Source organism: Xenopus laevis, chromosome 6L (assembly GCF_017654675.1).
Source record: "Xenopus laevis strain J_2021 chromosome 6L, Xenopus_laevis_v10.1, whole genome shotgun sequence".
Taxonomy (NCBI): Eukaryota; Metazoa; Chordata; class Amphibia; order Anura; family Pipidae; genus Xenopus; species Xenopus laevis.
Window position 1 is genome coordinate 21,705,518 of NC_054381.1, and position 19,186 is coordinate 21,724,703.

The 19,186-nt window shown below is 41.3% G+C and overlaps 1 protein-coding gene across 1 annotated transcript in view; it reads left to right on the forward strand.

The window, feature by feature from the left end:
• Positions 1-962: 962 nt before the first annotated feature.
• LOC108718763 (neuropilin-1-like) overlaps positions 963-19,186 on the forward strand; it is a 112,466-nt gene continuing 94,242 nt past the window's right edge. Inside the window, exons 1-3 of the mRNA XM_018267183.2 lie at positions 963-1,212; positions 2,182-2,589; positions 7,509-7,683. Coding sequence (XP_018122672.1) covers positions 2,517-2,589; positions 7,509-7,683 — 248 coding nt within the window. The 5' untranslated portion in view covers positions 963-1,212; positions 2,182-2,516. The remainder of the gene's footprint in view (positions 1,213-2,181; positions 2,590-7,508; positions 7,684-19,186) is intronic.

Genomic DNA, 19,186 nt, shown 5'->3' on the forward strand with positions numbered 1-19,186 from the left:
ATCTGAAAAATCTCATTGTTTTATTTCTAGGCATTTGTGCAGCTAAGGAAGGGTTAATACTTTCATGTACTCCAGGGATTCTTAGCCTATGAGTCAGGACCCAAAAATATTTTAGTGTAGTTCTCCATGATGCCTATGAATATAATTAAAATCCCTCCTACTATAGAAAAAAAAAAGTCATTAAAATAAGGTAAGGCAGTTACTTTTTTTGACTCCCTGAAATGAAAGATTAAATGTTTTCCTTCTGTTTATTCATAGGGACAGGGTGTGACTTATAAGTACATGTGTTAGTATAAGTATATTTAGTGTATACTCATTTCTTATACAGTATGTGCCCTGCTATTCTGTTATTTACTGAACCTTCTGCTAACAAGTGTTATCTGTACAGATCTCTGCTCCCAAAAATGTCCATCCAGCTGGGGAAGGAGGTTGTTTATTCAGAGCCCAATGCTGCCCCCTATCGGCAGGAGAGTGTAAGAGCATCCCGGCTCTGGAGACGATGTGTCAGGCGAAGCGATCAGGTTGCCTGTGTGTCCTGCTGTCTGTCCCCGACCCCCTTGTCTCTCAATGGTTTTGTTTGTGCAGATCAATGAGTGGGCTACTAGTATACCAAGTAAACAGGCGTTGGACCTGACACAGCAGCCAGAACACTGGGTTTCTTTCCTTGGAGCTGCTGCCTCGTGTGTCTCTGTCCGGCGCTGTCCCCAGTGCTGATGCTCCTCTGGCCCCCGGGCTCGTCCCGCCTCTCTGTTTTTGCACTGAGTGAGCCGCGCTCTATAACAGCCTGACGCATTTCACTGCAAGCGCCAAGAGCTGGAAGCAAAGTGAACGATCTTCTTGCACAGTCATCAGAAAGGAGAAGCTCCAGCCGCCGCCTCCTCCTCCTCCTCCTCCCTGGTGATGACTCCCCTCCTCCTGCCCTCCCCTCCTTGTACATCGCACCCTCCTTCCTGATATCATCACACACATAGACACACACTGACACACACACACTGACACACACACACACTGACACACATTGACACTGAGCCTTCCTTCTGTGCTGCTGCTGCTTCTGCTGCTGGGGAGCTGGGATCTTATCATTCATTCCCTCTTCCACAAACACTGCAGCTCAGCAAAGGACAGGCACCCTGTGTAATTACACACACAGCCCATAGCACCCTGCAATGGCACCTTCTTCTACATAAGGGGACCCTGCTTCACCTGCACAAGGTAAACTACATTTCTCTCTCTCTTTATCTCATTGGAATCAAGATCAAGCAGCATCTGGTGGTTGTTCACCTGCTCAAAAGCCTGGGCACATACTATGTACTATCTACTATATATTTACTATGTATTTCCCCAGCAGCTTCACTCCATCCAAACTTCATACCTGTTGGCTTCTGGTCTCCCTCATTATTGGGGTTGGTGACATAGTTTCCTTATCTTAATCCTAAAGAGGGGTGTGTGACTGTGAATAAAATCTTGGTGACAGATCTGGGGCTGGGGTGCCAGATGCTTCAAGCTTTACTAGTGCTGGGGCCACATTTATCTTTTCAGCCTGATTCCAGCGCCTGCTTATGGCAGAATGGGGATTTGGGGGGACAGGTATTCAGGAGAGGGTGTGAAATGAAGCCTTTAATTACTTGTTACCTGGTGCAGGTGGGCAGCTCATGCCTTTGTCATGCTCACGTGGCACACACAAGGCTTCTAAATAACCCACCTGTGCCTGATGAATAGTTTAAGTTGATCTGCTGCCTTTGTGTTGGTTGTCTCATTGGGTTTGGCTAGAGCTGCTGTACTGACAGTTGTAAAAGGGAGGGAATGAGTATCTGTTCCATAGAGCAGGGGTGTAGCAGGCACACAAGGGGTTAAAGGGTAAGGCATCTCAGATCACACCTGGCACAGTATCTATGTGGGTGCTGCTACAATGAGTGTATGTAAGGGAGGGTGGGCACTTGTGATAGGAGCTCAGCATCTACTCCAGCCCTATATATATATATATAAGAGAGGAGGGGAGTGTGTATATTAGATGCAAGTGGCTGGAGGGACTCCCAGGATAGAGCTGTAAGCCAGAGAACTCATTAGATTGCCTCTCACTTCTCAGGGGGCTCCAGCCTGAGCGTTCCAGCTGCTCGCGGGCGTCTCTGAGCGCTTCTGTCCATTCATCATATTTCTGTCCTTCCTTCCTTATTTCTCCAGGAAAAGCGAGGAGGACTCTCGTCTGGTTTCCTTATCACTTGCCGAAAGGGGCTCGAGGAGGAGCCTGTGTTGTTTCTGCCCGTTTTGTGGGGATTGGACGTGCGACAAGCGAGCGCTGCCACAGCAATTCAGGAGTGGGAAGCGGCGGTGGAGGGAACCCTAAAAAGTCAATGACAGGATCTAGGGGACACCAGGACAATTCAGTTCTTTTTATCTGTGGGGCTGCCGTTTTGGTGTCTTTGCTGGAGCTGAGCTGTGGGATCTAGCGTTGGATATATATTCTTTTATTTCTGCCTGTGTTGTCTGTGCGATTGTGTCGCTTCTCCGACCCCAGGATGTTTCTCAGGCTGCTCTCCTGCTGCTGCTGGATCCTCTGCAGCCTCCGCTTCTCCTGGGCATCAAGGAACGGTGAGTGCTACTCCCAACTGTCACTTCTTCCAACCTAGAAAAGCAGCAGGGCAGCTCCATTGCGCACAGCTTCTGGTTAGCGCTGCCGGGGTCAGACAGTTGCACTGCTGCTTCTCTTATTATTTCATGAAATATAATGTTGTGCAACTGAACTCACTAGTCACACACTCACCTTATAGTGCTAATGAGCCACAGGATCATGGATCCACTATGGAGGGGAGATATACTTAGTGGCCTGTTATTAGTAATAATAATGGTAAATAATAATAATAGTAAATAATAATAATAATAATAATAATAATAATAATAATAATAATAGAAAATAATAATAATATGCCATAGTCGCCATTGCCTTTATGACTGTTTCTGTCTCTGTCTCTGTCTCTATTATTTGAATGATTCCTGGGAAATGTCAGTTGATTTGGAAATAAATGCAGTGACTCTGGTGGAATTGTATCTGGATATATTGGTTTATATAAAAGTCTGATGGAAGATTTCCTCTGTACATGTGAATTCCATTAGCTTGTCCATATATCACTTGATTGTGTCTGATATTTAGAGGGGAGGGCTGGTTAATATTTAGTGGTTGTTTATAGCATTTGTCTTGGCTGTGGGAGCAGCGCTGAGCACCTTTCAGTCTGGGGGAATTAAGTGGAACGCGCCGGAAGGAGTAGTTTAGTCTATAGGGATTGATCAACGTTTCGGGCACTGAATCTTCTTCTGTGAGCTCCCAGTTCCCGTGCAGCCTATATAGGCAGTCGCTTTTAGAAAAATTGGCCTATTACGGGCAAGTACATCATTAGGTCTGTTTGTTGGAACAGATCTGAATAAAGTACATTAGCAGCAGACGGTATTAGCAACACTGGGCAGTTTAATGACCTCGTTGGAGTCGCTGGGACCATTAACCCAGAGAGCGCAGAGGTAAAGTCAGTCCAGCTCATTCATTAACCTCTCCCCGGCCTGATGGTCTGTAGTCATTAGGGGGCTGCTCATACTAATCACGAGAGCTGCGGGCATGTGAGCCAGTGAGTCTGACACGTCTCTTTATCTTATTAAACTGTCACTTTCTAACAAGTCGCAGATTGGTACAGGGGGGGGGGATTTTGAAGCGACTCTGGAAACAAGTCTGTTTTATGTCAGACGACTAACAGAAGCCAGATCCTGTGTGTCCTGCACTTTGTAGGGATATAGAGTATGACACGCTAACATTGGAGCTTGACGCGCTAACTTTGCGCTTATACGCGCATCTCCAGTTGTTAGCGGCTTCGGCTCACACAATGTGTCCGAGAGTTGCAGTTTAGCAGCTGCTAACATAAAGGAATTATATTCCTATCTGACCAAAGCCTTTGCTGTGCCCAAACAAACAAAATCGCTCTCTTCTTATTCCTAAATTTATGAGAGAATCAATTATTTAGATTGGAAACGCTGCCCTTTTTTAATCCTATAAAGTTTCCACTCCTAAGAGAGGACTTAGATCCAAAGCAACAGGAATCTCACTTTTTATTGATCCAACGTTTCGCAGTTCGCTCGCCTCCTTCATCAGAGAAAGGAGCGATCAAGCAGCGATCACAGAGAGAGAGAGAGAGAGATAGAGCGCCCCAACAGTACCTGGGGTTTTTTTTTTTTTGGAAAATAATAACGAATCTCATATTGTTTTCCTTTTTGTTCTCTGGCAAGACTCTAAGGCTGCGAGCCCTATGCATATTTGATGCGAATTTCATTTTATTTCCAGTTGACCTGGTTTCTGCTGTAGAAAGAATGTACATTTAGACATAGCCCCAGAGAGCTCACAAGCCTTTCTCTTTCCCCCTGGGAGTCTATTAAGAGAGCAGATTGGAATACACCCCCTCATTTGTGCTTGTTCTATAAAGCCACCCCCCAAATATCAACCCTCCTGCATATTAAACTACTTTACACCCCAGTAGTGATTTGCCCAGTGCAATTGAGCTACAGATGATCAGTACACAAATTAACACTCTCTCCCATAACAAACCCATTCCTTTCCCCCCTGGGAGTCTTATTAAGAGAGCAGATTGGAATACACCCCTTCATTTGTGCCTGGTTCTATAAAGTCACCCCCCCCCCAAAAGCTATGAACCCTCCTGTATATCAAACAACAGTAGAACCCCCATTTTAAGTTTTTCAGGGGACCAGGAAAAAAAATGGTGCAAAATCCAGGAAAATGTCAAATAAGGAAATGTATTTAAGCATAATAAATAGGTGGGGCCACAAACCAACAATGTAAAATGAGTGAAAACTTGAAATTAGGGGGTGTAAAATCGAGGTTCTACTGTACATACACCCCAGTAGTGCTTTGCCCAGTGCAGTTGAGCTACAGATGATCAGTACACAAAGTAACTGTCTCTCCCACAATAAATCCATTCCCTTTCCCCCTGGGAGTCTATTAAGAGAGCAGATTGGAGTACTCCCCTTCATTTGTGTTGGTTCTATATATAAAGTCACCCCCAAAGCTATCAACCCTCCTGTATATCAAACTACTTACACCCCAGTGGTGATTTGCCCAGTGCAGTTGATTAGTATACAAAGTCTCTCTCTCTCCCATAACAAATCCATTCCCCCTGGGAATATAAGAGAGCAGATTGGAATAAAGCCCATCATTTGTTCCTGTTCTATAAAGGTACCCCAAACTATGAACCCTCCTGTATATCAAACTACTTGCACTCCAGTAGTGATTTGCCCAGTGCAGTTGAGCTACAGATGATTATTATTATACAAAGTAACATTCTCTCTCTCCCATAACAAATCGGTGAAATACAGGCAGCCTTTAGCCTTTAGTCCTATCCAGCCCCCATTGTTAGTGAAGCCCTTGTGTGTTTATTCCATCAGTCCATGTGTCACATAATGTTCACTCCATCAATTGTAGAGCGCAAAGCTCAGGCAGAAGTGCTGAAATCTCCTCTGCTTCTCCAAGCCTGGATTCTTTTTCTTTCTACCTTCCCTCAATGCTTCATTTCATTTGTCACCCCCTCCCTCCTCACTATTTCAGTTTTGCCTGAACAGAGTTGAGCGCAAGTGAAATCCCTATTGCTCGGCCGAGCCCCGCGCTGTTCCTTTTATCCGCTGCGCTCAGACTAGAGAAGCAGAGAAAACAATCTGTTCTGTATCTTCTTTCTCAGTCAGTCAGTGCTCAAAGGGAACATAGAAGTGCACATCGCTGTGATTTATGGGCCAATGAAACAAAAGATGTCTCTGCGCTGAGCTCAAACAAATCTGCTGCCCACCTTCCCGACCCCAGTATCATTTAAACCCTTTGCAGGGGGGCAGACTGCAAGCTTTCGTCTAAAGCCACTTAGAACGTGTTACTTAATAAGATTACACTGCTCAGCAATAATTGGACACCGCCTGTAGCGCCAGGAGCGCACGTTTTTGCGCTCACTCTGGGTTTAATGTGTCTGGACTCTGGAGCTGGGCTTTCTCTCTCTCTCTCTGGCAAATGAGATCCTTTATTAACCCACAGAGCTCGTTCATTTAGATCACAGGTTCCAATTAGACTCAGAAAACGAGCTGTTATTTTATCTGTGACATTTCAATAAACCCTTCACTTTCCCCTCTAAAGACAAGTACAAAATAACAGGGTTTGCATTGCAAGAATGACTGCACTGGTTTCAGTACAGCCCTGTGGGTTGCCCTATGTATGATATATATATATATATATATACTTTATAAACTTATTTATTCAGCAGCATCGTTTCAGCTGAATGGGGTCTTGGTCAATTGATGTTAACATTAAAGGGGCAGTTCACCTTTAAATTCACTTTTAGTATGTTATAGAATTGTTAATTCTAGGCAACTTTTCAATTGGCCTTCATTTTTTTATTATAGTTTTTGAATTATTTGCCTTCTTCTGACTCCCAACTTTCAATAAAGGGTCACTGACCCCATTTAAAAACAAAACAAAAAAACAAATGTTCTGTAAGGCTATACATCTATTGCTATTGCTACTTTATATTTCTCAGCTTTCTTTTAGTTTCTGAATTATTTGCCTTCTTCTGACCCCCCAACTTTCAATAAGGGGTTGCTGACCCCATTAAAAAAAACAAATGCTCTGTAAGGCTACACATCTATTGCTATTGCTACTTTCTATTGCTATTACTACTTTATATTTCTCAGCTTTATTTGCCTTCTTCTGATTCGCAACTTTCAATAAGGGGTCGCTGACCCCATTTAAAAAAAAATGCTCTGTAAGGCTACACATCTATTGCTATTGCTACTTTCTATTGCTATTGCTACTTTATATTTCTCAGCTTTATTTGCCTTCTTCTGATTCCCAACTTTCAATAAGGGGTCGCTGACCCCCGCTGACCCCATTTAAAAAAAAACCAAATGCTCTGTAAGGCTACACATCTATTGCTATTGCTACTTTGTATTGCTATTGCTACTTTATATTTCTCAGCTTTCTTTTATAGTTTCTGAATTATCTGCCTTCTTCTGACTCTTTCCAACTTTCATTAAGGGGTCACTGACCCCATTAAAAAAAACAAATGCTCTGTAAGGCTACAGGTGTAATGTTATTGCTACTTTTCATTTCTCATCTTTCTAATCAGGCCTCTCCTGTCTCTTATTCAAATCAGTGCACCCTAGAGATTGCTGGAATTGCAAACTAGAGAGCTGCTGAATAAAAAGCTAAATAACTCAGAAATACTAAAAAAAAAAGGAGACCAACTGCAAATTGTCTCAGAATATCACTCTCTACATCCTACTAAAAGTTAATTAAAGGTGAACTAAACCCTTTAAGGTTTTCTGTGGTTATCCTATGTGTGTCAGAAGACATGGAGCAATAAACATGCATATGATATTAACCCTTTGTGTTTTATACAACATTTAATGTTATTTCAGTATAAATAAGGTTTATCACACTACCATGTCTCATATATCATTTATATCATTCTCCTATACAGACAAATGTGGAGATACAATAAAGATCACAAATCCCAGCTACCTTACATCTACTGGGTACCCTCATTCATATCAGCCATCGCAGAGATGTGAATGGTTAATTCAGGCCCCAGAACAATATCAGCGCATCATGATCAACTTCAACCCTCACTTTGACTTGGAAGACAGGGAGTGCAAGTAAGTAGCAACTTTCTATAAATCAGGGGCGCCATCTACTGGCCAAGGGCTGCAATTGGAAATGGTTTCTGCTTGCACAAAATACTGAGAGTGTGTGTGGGGTCATTGGCAGACCTCTACTCATTTGGGGATTGGGGTCTATATCAGATCATTTGCTGAAGGCAGTGATACTAAATCTAAATGTTCGCTCAGCTTAGACTGAACTGTGTTAATGTTGTTGTTAACAGGGTCTGGCCTGGATTTCATCTCATGTATTGGTCTGTTCCCATAACTTCCCCCAAAAAAATTTCAGCAGTGAGCTCTAGCCAGAGATTTAATAACATTGCTCTGACACATGCACTCCTGCTCTTTCCCCAAATATGCTCTGATACATGAGTTTTGGCCTTAAGCATTAAATATCTATATATGTACATACACATGATGACTTTTAGAGTAACTGAGACTATATGGATGGAATTTCTCGTGACTACTGGATCTGGAATCTATTTGTCTACATAAGAGTAGGCTGTACATATATATATATATATATATATATATATATATATATATATATATATATATATATATATATATATATATATATATATATATATATATATATATATATATATATATATATATATATATATATATAATATGCCCTAACCCATTATGGGTCTCCCCTTGGCTGGGGCAAACAACATTTGGGTAATAGAGCTGTTATTGAACTGCAACTCCCAGCTTCCCACTGACAGCTGTTTTTGGTGGAAAACGTGCAATTTAATGATGTTTTATACTTCCATGGGGGAAACATGTTTCATGGTATTTATGTGTATCTGCCGATCCCCATAATTAAATGATTGCATGGGCTCATGCTGCTGTTCTCTACATCTACAGTCAGCAGCTTGCAGTTGGTTATATTTTTGAATTGGTATAATAAAGGCAAAATAAAGGCAAAAAAGTCTATGTAATGTGCTTGGGGTCCCAACATCAATCAGCAGACAAGAAGGCATGCTGGGAGTTGTAGTCTAGGAACAATTAGGTGGCAAGGCAAGGGCTATACCATAATACCAGGGCTGCTCCAGACGTTAAAAAAAACAAACAATTATTTATCTTCATGGGGTTCTGTGGCAATTCCTTTCACTTCCAGGCAATAGCTGTGGGTATCCGATGGGATTTTTGGAATTTATTCGGTGCTAATGGCTTTCCTTGGTGTTCCCAAGGGGAAATAGAGCTCATAATGCTGACTTGCAGGGTTTCAACCTTAACTCTTTCTGCGCTGGGTGAAATGTATTGTGTTTGAATATTCCGAATTCGATTGCAAATGGGGATATTAAAGCCAAAAATAAAATGTTGTTTCAGGTACGAATGTGGATTTCTAAGCAGCTTTCCATTATACATTCCTACATTTGGTTATAAAAGCTTTTTGTAATTGCTATGGAAAGCAGGATTTATTTCATTATTTCTCATTTGAAACAGTGTAAGACAGTTCAGTTCTTCTTTAGATCTGTTAATCAGGTGGCTTCTTCTGCAATTTTTTGGGGTGGAGTTCCTCTTTAAGGATGTTCCCAGCATCCTTTAGTTAGCTGAGACTTCTGGGAATTGCAGTTCACGACTAGACAGAGACACTGGTCTGAAGTCCCATGTGCAGCCCATGGGAGGCAGAACTGAAGCATTGGTTGTAAATAAATAAACAGATCATACAAACCCAGCAATGAGATTTCAAGCCCACCCTGGGCGTGGGGGGCCATACTGGGTGGGGAAATTCCAGGAGAATTTGTCCCTAATGTTTTATACTGTATTGGGCAGAAGCTTTATAGACATGAAAAGCTCATTAGGGGTTTAGTAATTATAATATGACCAAAAAAAAGAAATCAAAAAGGGGCCATATAACACCCCACGGCCCCTCCCCAAATATAATTCCCAGACGTCTGTAAATCTGTGTAATCTGGGTTCTGTCATTTGCTTTTCTGGGTCGGCAGCCAGAACGTAGAATTAATGCCCTTTAATCTACTTACCTCTTGTTTATAATTGCTGGTAATTAGGGTTGATTCTGAAAGATGCATTTTTTATTTTTGTGCCAGCAGCTACCGCCAGTTTAGCAGCTGCCAGTTTAGCCCTTTCAGACATAATCGATCAGTATTCTGCACGGCTGAGTAGAAACGGATGCTGCAGCCTGCGCTGGTTTCTGTGCTGCCTTGACATATGCATCGAATATCATTAAACATTTAGCAGCTGTTGCAGTTTGAATCTGCTCAGGAGCCCTCCTCTCTGACTAAGATAACTTTGTTCTTCAGTACAGCTATTTCAGAACTACAAATCCCAGCATGCTAAGGGGGATTCTAGAGGCTGTAGGCCAGTGGTATATTGCTGTAAATCCCCTTATTTAGTAGTATTTAGTCAGGGCTCTCATAGTTGTATCAGGTTTACCTTTAAGTTAACTTTTAGTATGTTATAGAATTGCTAATTCTAAGCAACTTTTCAATTTTTTATAGTTTTTGAGTTATTTACCTTTTTTCTTCTAACTCTTTCCAGCTTTCACTGACCCCATCTAAAAAATGCTCTATAAGGCTACAAATTGTTATTGCTACTTTTTATTTCTCATCTTTCTATTCAAGCCTCTCCTAATCATATTCCAGTCTCTTAGGGTAAGTCCACACTGGGCGTTTTGGGGAGATTTGGCCAGGCAACCAAATCTCCCCAAAACGCCCAGTGTGGCCTGACCCTTATTCAAATCAATACATGGTGGCTAGGGTAATTTGGTCCCCAGCAACCAGATTGTTGAACTTGCAGACTGCAGAGCTGCTGAATAAAAAAAAGCTAAATAACTCAAAACCCCCAAATAATAAAAAATGAAAACTAATTGCAAATTGTCTCAGAATATGGCTCACTACTTCATACTCAAAGTTCATTTAAAGGTGAAAAACCCCTTTTAAAGTGAAGGTCCCTATACACGAGCAGAGCTTATTGGGCAGTGTAAGTGGTCTCCAATGGGCTTCCCCCATCAATATCTGGTTAAAATTGGGCAGATCAGCGGATTTAAAAATCCCATTGGAACCAAGGCCACATTGGTTCATTGATCTGGTCCTTTATCCGACTGCCTGTATTCTCCTTGTTGTGACCCAATTTTTGGGCCTTAGGGCCCACGATCAGATCAGCCGGATATTACCCACCTCAAGGTGAGCATATTGGGGAGAGATCTGCTTGTTTGGTGACCTGACCTCGACCACGATCAGATCTCCGTATGTATGGCCAGCTTTAGTTAGAGACCTACAAGTTGACTTTATAAGCGAATCTTAGTTATTAGGCACTGTCCCCTAAATATCACCCCAATACCCCTAGCCACTGTCTAGGGCCCCCTCTAGAGTAGGGTTGCCACCTGGCCGGTATTTTACCGGCCTGGCTGGTAAAAATGATGACTGATCCCAATGTTATCAATAGAGAAAAAGATAAATATATAGGAAGGCCGGTATTTTTTCCCAGAAAAGGTGGCAACCCTACTGTAGAGAGACCAGCCACACAGCTTATAGGCTACTGATACAAACTTCCATGAAACTTCTATGGGAACTACATGTGCTCCTTCCGTTCATCAGTCTGTTGTAACATATACATTTACATCACTAGGAGAGGGCAATTTTAGTTCACATCCCCTGTAGACCAATTGTAGAGCAATTAAATATGTATATGCATAGCTCACACCTACACGCTTTATGATTAAGCTCCCATTCTGCACACCCCGGGGCGAGACGGGTCTGGAACAATCCCTGTACTAGTTACTAACATGCACAAAACAGGAGGTGTCTGGCCATCCCAGCTCTTTACAATCTGCCCTGACAAGTAAATTCAGCAGAGACCTTAATCACTTCTATCATGTTTTGGCTTGGAATTCCTCAGCCTGAGCTCATAACATACCCACAGAATAAGACTTTGAGCAGGCCCAGCAGTGTGTGAATGGGAGCAAACAGCTGGCAGTAATGAAGTGCAGGCTTTATCCACGGAAACTCTCATCCCTATCAGTGACACAAAGCAAACAGTCTGCAAAGTGATGTCACAGCTAAAGATAACACTGGACTTTCTTATCAAAGATACTGGAAAGTGGACTCAAGCATTTGGCTTCTGTGCAGTCATGTCCCCCCCCCCTCCATCGAAATCTGCAAGATAACGTGACCCTTTCCATATGTAGCTTTTTTTTTTCCCCCAAACTGGGGGCAGGAGTTAATATTTGACTCTAGTATATCGCTTCTGGCCAATTCAGTTCTTGCGGTTAATCATTAATATGAGTTCCAAGTTACTATGTTAAAGGCTAAGCAATTATTAGATAGAAAGAAGTGTACTTCATTATTTTTGCTATTCAATAAAGGCAGTTCACCTTAAAATTAACTCCAATTATGATTTAGAGTGATATTCCGAGATCATTGGTTTTCATTTTTTGTGGTTTTTGAGTTATTTCGCTTTTTATTCAGCGGCTCTCCAGTTTGCAGTTTCAGCAATCTGGTCGCTAGGGTCCAAATGACACTAGCGACCATGTCATGATGTGAATAAGAGACTGGAATATGAATAGGAGAGGCCTGAATAAAGATGAGTAATAAAAAGTAGCAATAACTATAAATTTGTAGCCTTATGAATATTTAGATGGGGTCAGTGACCCCCATTTGAAAGCCGGAAACAGTCGTAGGAATAAGGAAAATAATTCAAAAACTATAAAAGAAAAAATGAAAAGTTGAAAAGTTGCTTAGAATTAGCCATCCTATAACATACTAAAAGTTAACTTAAAGGTGAACCACGCATCTAAAACATAATTATGTATATGAAAATCTATAGATGAGAAAGCAAAATATTATCATGTTAATACGCAAGTAGAGATGGTTAGACATTACTTTGGTTTTCCACAAGTCATGCTAATGCTTAGTCCTGTCCTCCATGTTGATATATTTAAACGTTATTTTGATTGGTCCTAACTACTGATATACTTCCATAAGTTATCATTGTTGGTCCTTACTGCTGCTGGTTCCCATTACTGATGTCCTCCATAAACTAACTTCTTTGGTCATGGTTATGTGGTTCATAACAATATTTAGTCTGTGGCAGCAATATATTCTAGATCAGGAGTCGCCAATCTTTTTACCCATGATCCACACTCAAATGGAAAACTGTTGGAGAGTCAAACAGACAATAAAGTTCATAGGGGTTGGCAAATAAGGGATGTGGTTGGGTATTTTGTAGACTACCACCATGCGGGACCTTTTTAGAGTAAACCTGTGTCTATGCCACTAAAACTTGGACTTTTTTTTTACTTTAGAGCACTAGAGCCCAAACTCTGAGGCAGACCCTGATTGGTTGAATCAGGGCAATGGCAAGAGGGGCTCAAACTGACAGCCAGTTAGGGTAAGATTTGGGGAGAATGTCTTTTTGTTCTTCTCTAGATGATTCTTAAAATCCATCATTAAGGTCAGATAGAGTGGGACGTAGAGGTGGAACTTATTTGCTGGTTTCCGAACTCTTGGGCTGACCCTGCTGTTGTGCCCTGAAGCAGTGGCTGGGGAAGGGGATGGGGGTAGACCCAGACTGAAGGCCAGTTAGGATGACATTCGGAGAGAATGGCTTTTTGTTCTTGTAGAAACTTCTGAAGGCTTTGCATAAAGGTCAGATTGAGTGGTATTTGGAGGTGGCTGTGATGGAACTGTGGCTGAATGATTTAATATGAATTTTGAGCTAAGGGGGCACTCGCTAAAGGTTTAACCTGCAAGAGGGAGGGTGGATTGAGCCCAAAAAAGCCACTAGTTTAAAGAGTCCATACCATTCTTCATTGAGCTTCTCTGTTTCCTCCTTTCTCTATGAGGTAGATCTCACCTATTTGTCCTCTTAATTCCTCTGTACTATTTTTACTTCTCCTTTTCTAATTATTAGTTTAAACGTAGGTTGATAGAACAAAGAAAGAACACCTTGGGCCTACATTATTTTGTATTCTGTTGTTCTGAATATCTAAAACAAGCCAGTTTCTAAGGGGAGTGGGAGGACAAAGGAAGCCATAACTCTTTAGCTTTTTATTGATGTAAAAAGCAGCCTATACTAAGAAAACTAACTGTGCAAACTGTGACGACAGTAAGGACTATTATTATCATTTTAGCTTTAGAGAACCTTTTATAGGTGAGACGGCCCTCAGCTAGTCGCTCAACTTTTATATTGAGGAACTGCTCAAGTTGGCCCCAACAGTTACAGTACAGCCAGGCTGCCCCCTGCTGATTTTATTGTGCTTTATCCCAACCTACAACCTGGTACAGCTGGGCTGATTATTTCCATTCCCTTCAGGGGGAAACATGCCTATTTGTTTTGTAACTTTTTCAATGTGACACGGTTATTATCCTGTGAGTGCCAAGAGCACTGCATGCCCCCCTCTGGCTTGGAAAAGATATATGAGCCTGCTATTATTTAAGTGTCTAGCTGTGGATGTAGTGCTTGTTCAAAGCAATAAAATGTATTTATATATATCTGTACAATAAACAACAATGCCCCTGACACAGTTCTCTGCCATTATAAAGTTGTCCCAGCTGATCGTGCAGGAGGGCTCGTGGCTATGTCACTAAAAAGATAGGACGCGCCGTTATTATCAGATCAGCTATCACCATCTAAAGAAATAAAAAAATGTCATCAGCGTTGCATTAGAGATGTTATGAGATTAAGGACGTTATTTATTATAATCGGAATGTAAAAATCTTGAAAAATTCGAGTTATTTTCACTAGAAAACTTAAATTTTTAGAGGACAAAAAAACTAATTTTTCAATTCGTTTTCAAACTAATTTTTTCCAGTTGTATTATACCTTAAGACCTGTCAAAATCCTGTATATCCAATGGGAGAGGCACCTATTTCAATTTGAAGGTTTTGTGGCCTGCGCTGGGTTTAGTCCAAAAATTCGACTTCTTCAGGGATTTGGGCAAAAACTTGAAGAATTCGAGGGAAAAAAATGAAATGTGAGCAATTCGGCTTTTCGCTTGATTTTATCGAGTTTTTCTGTGATCTGATGAAATCGAGTATTTTTATTAATAAAAAGATAAATCGGGCAAGGGAGTTTTGCACCTGTTTTTTTTTAATAAAATATGAGATACATTTAGGGTTGCCACCGTTCGCAATGGTGGAGACCGGGCAGGGGGGCGGGGTGTGACGTAGATGCGATTGGTCGATCGCCGTGTCAATCAAGGGAATCCTGCCCGGTTTTTCTTATTTGGAAAACCAGGCAGGAAGTTTTGACCCGGGCAGCCCTCCAAAAAAACAGGCTGTCGGGGTCAAAACCGGACAGGTGGCAACCCTAGATACATTTTAGTAAATAGATTAGATTTTAGTAAATAACCCCTAAATGTCAAGTTGACAGAAATATCAAGTTTTGAGTTGGAAAATAGTTGGTGCTACTTGGGGAGGGAGGCAGTCAGACTTTGTATTGTCCTATTATTGTATAGAAATTCTAATAATATATGTTAATGGCATAAAATGCACAATGGAGAGTCATGGAAAAGTGAGAAATGTTCCAGAACTCGATTAACTTTGCCTTTATGAATGGGTTCTGCGTAATCCCTGGCAATTTGTTTTGGCTGATATATAAGCCCATACTGAAAATTCTGCTTCTCCTGTCATGAATTATAGCACAGATACAGCATTTTTATCTCTGTGCGAGACAGGCCCGTTCCCAGGAGATGTCACACGCTGGCAGTTATGCTTAGCCGGGCGGCCATATCTCTGCCATCTTGATTTGGTGGGTGACAAATGCTTTGGGTGTGAGAGAAGCTTCCTTTCCCCAATCACAAAGCCCAGGCTGATACATTGGCAGATAGAATACAGCAGTTTCTAGGATAAAAAAACCGACTTGATGTAGTTGCTAATTTTAGCTGTAATTCTCACATTCTGCGCCAGCTAACACTGAATCTGATGAGGCTGCGGGAATCAGTCGGATAGAGGCTGAGCCTGTGCTCTCTGACTCTAAAAGAAGGGGGGATGTCAATTGAATTTAAATTCACAGGTTGTGACAGCCAAGGTCTTTTTGATGTATTGTACAGAATCCAGTTGCCTTTGGTATAACCCTTGTGATCCTCTCTCTTCTGTGCGCCATAGGGAGTGCAATCTACTATAATGACAAGAGGCGTTTGTTAAACACTGTTTCAGCAATTTAATTTCAATATGTTTGTAAGAATATCAGCACATTTACATTTATAGAGATGACTGGGAGCTGCCATAGTGCTCCAGCTTCTGTGTGTGGCCACTAGAGGCAGCCTTTAGAAGCCTGAGTCGTGCTGGCTCCCTCTGTTAATAAGGGCATGGGCTCGTGGGATGATTATGGGCATTTGCATACCTCTCAACCTTTTTGAAATAGAAAGAAGATTCGCTGCGAGTTGCGTGTCGATTTTTTTGACCACACCCATTTTTGTGGCCACACACCCTAATTACCATGTTCATTTTACAAAATTTGACAGGTTACAAAAGTCTGAACACATTTGTGGGTTTTATGTGTCATTACAGTCATGAAATGCCCTTTAAACTGCTAGTCTCAGTTTCCCCAAGAGACCTGCCTATCTTTAATTGGTCTTTGCTTATCTTAAATTGTTGCAAAAGTATCTAAGTGCACCTGGTGGCTGTTCTGGGCACTCTGCCAGAAGCCAATTAAGTTAGAAACTTTGTATCTTTTTTTCTGGCTGAAAAAAAGAGAAAGTCCGGACATTTCAGTAACAATCCGGAACTGTGGGTTGAACTGTCAAATTCGGAGCTGTCCCGCTCAAAACGGGACAGTTTGGAGGTGTGCATTTGAGCCTTAGAAAAATCTCTAAAAATTGATCCCACCTGTGAGAATAGAGAGAACATGACTGTATAGATGATTGATACACTTAATACAACAGCAGGATAAACACCTCAGGTTCCCCCTGTGTGCCATAGTCCTAACACGTGGCGTTTCTTTATACCCAGTAACTATGCTCTGCATATATATCGGCATTTACAAACTGGGAACCTCCAAAGTTATTGATCCTTCTCCAAAAAAAGCTGCTCGTTAACCGTCTCACTTGGATCCATAATGACAATTGACTCGTCTAATTTGGAGACGGTTCCCTCCCAGCAGTGGCATAAATAGATGTTACTACATAGCAAATTCATTTTAGGGCCCCCAACATATACAGAGGTTGTCCTGTTTTACTAGTATTTATTGAAATTTTATGTGAATTAGAGCCTCATGGGGCCCTCAATACCTCCTGGGCCCCCCTGCAGCCACAGGGGCTGTTTTCTCTATAGTAACTCCCCTGCCTCCCGGCAATCTATCATAATGCCTCTTCCCTGGAATATAATGTATGTTGAATCTGGGAACAAATTGCCTATTTTAAATTGCAATCAATTTGAATTAATCCAGACTCTCTAGGTTTACATAAATCATCTCAGACTAAATATATATCTATACACACGCGCGCCTGCATCTGTTTACAGCCAAAAGTAAATTGCGGCGCCCGCTCCATCCATTTATACGAATCGCTGGCAGCTACATGCTATATAACATCTGTACTCTGTTCTCCCAAAATGCTTATTTTTGCATCATTATAATCATAGGCAACTGCAAAGTGGTAAAATCAAGTTAGTACAGATATGGTTTATTGAACATCAGGTTTTCCAGGGTGCCTAATGATGTTCAGATTCCAACTGAAAGCTGGAAAGAGTCAGAAGAGGAAAGCAAATAATCAAAACCTGTAGAGAAAATAAATAGGGATGCACCTATTTATGTGCATATGCAATTTGCATTAGGATCTGGAATCGGTTCGGCCGAATCTTTCGCAAAGAATTCGAGGGGTTCGGCTGAATCAAAAATAGTGGATTCGGTGCATCCCTATAAATAAATAATGAAGACCAATTGAAAAGTTGCTTAGAATGGACCATTCAATAACATACTAGGGGGCCGATTCACTAACTTCGAGTGAAGGATTCGAAGGTAAAAAGCTTCGAATTTCGAAGGTTTTTTTGGGCTACTTCGACCATCGAATGGGCTACTTCGACCTTCGACTACGACTTCGACTTCGAATTGAAGGATTCGAAGTAAAAATCGTTCGACTATTCAACCATTCGATAGTCGAAGTACTGTCTCTTTAAAAAAAACTTCGACCCCCTAGTTCGGCAGCTACAAGCTACCGAAGTCAATGTTAGCCTATGGGGAAGGTCCCCATAGGCTTTCCTAAGTTTTTTTGATCAAAGGATATTCCTTCGATCGTTGGATTTAAATCCTTCGAATCGTTCGATTCGAAGGATTTAATCGTTCGATCGAAGGAATAATCGTTCGATCGTTCGATCGTACTATCTGCGCAAAATCCTTCGACTTCGATATTCGAAGTCGAAGGATTTTAGTTCCTAGTCGAATATCGAGGGTTAATTAACCCTCGATATTCGACCCTTGATGAATCAGCCCCTAAAAGTTAATTTAAAGTGATACTGACACTAAAAAACTACTCTTCAAAATTCTAATGTACATTAAAAGTTACGTATAGGGCATGTTGATTGTTTTTTGCAGAGAGCTCTGCTTTTGTCATAAATTATTACTCGACATTCCTAAACCTGACTGTTTTGCCAGCCTGACTGTTCTTTCTCAACTTGTCAGTTAGAGATTCTAATACTCACAGACTAATGCTATACAAATATGGCAGCCCCCTTGTAGAGGAACATGGGGGACCAGATATGTAAAAGCATTGTGCAAATACGTCTATGGCAAAATGTTAAACAATATGCAAAGACAATGCTATGATAGATGTAAAAAAAGGTTTAAATTATGATCTCTTTAAAGGTGAACCACCCCTTTAAGCTATGATCTTTTTGTAGGGACACCCTTAGCTTATAATAAGGTTACAGATATAGACAAAGGGTCGGGCATTTAGATATAGTTCCAAAAATATCTAGCGCCTAGGGTTATCAAAAACAATTTTTTGAGAAAAAACTGCCAATCAATGAGATGTTAAACGTAACTATTTAATAAAGGCAATTCAGTAAAAACAGTGTCCCTTTAACTCCTTTTTGATGAGTATTGATTATAGCTGAGCACAAATCCTATTTTAGAAACAGCAGATACAATTTCACATATATTTTGTCCCTGAAAACCAATACTGTGTGTATGTTATACAACACCACATTCTCCCGGTCTATACAGTACAAAGGATCACTAATATCCATGGATCTATTTATAGGTAGACCATTTCCAGGTATTGTGCTAATATCTATTTAGAGTGAGATTCAATGATGCTCAGGCAAAAAGCAGGTTTATGGCAAAACAGTGGCGCCTTAGGCTAGCAGTGACTACTTCCTCCAGGTTCTTCTCCACAGAATCCTTAATTAAAGAGAATTCCCAATAAACACGCTACGCATGCCTTGCCCGAATGGGATGCCTGGGGTCATTCCAGTTGCTGAACCTCTAGCTTCTCAAGGGAAGGAGAAAGGAATGCTCCATTCTATTACAACAAGACTATTTACAAGTAAACTTGTCCATAAAGTGGAGTGAAATGGAAATTTACAAGGGC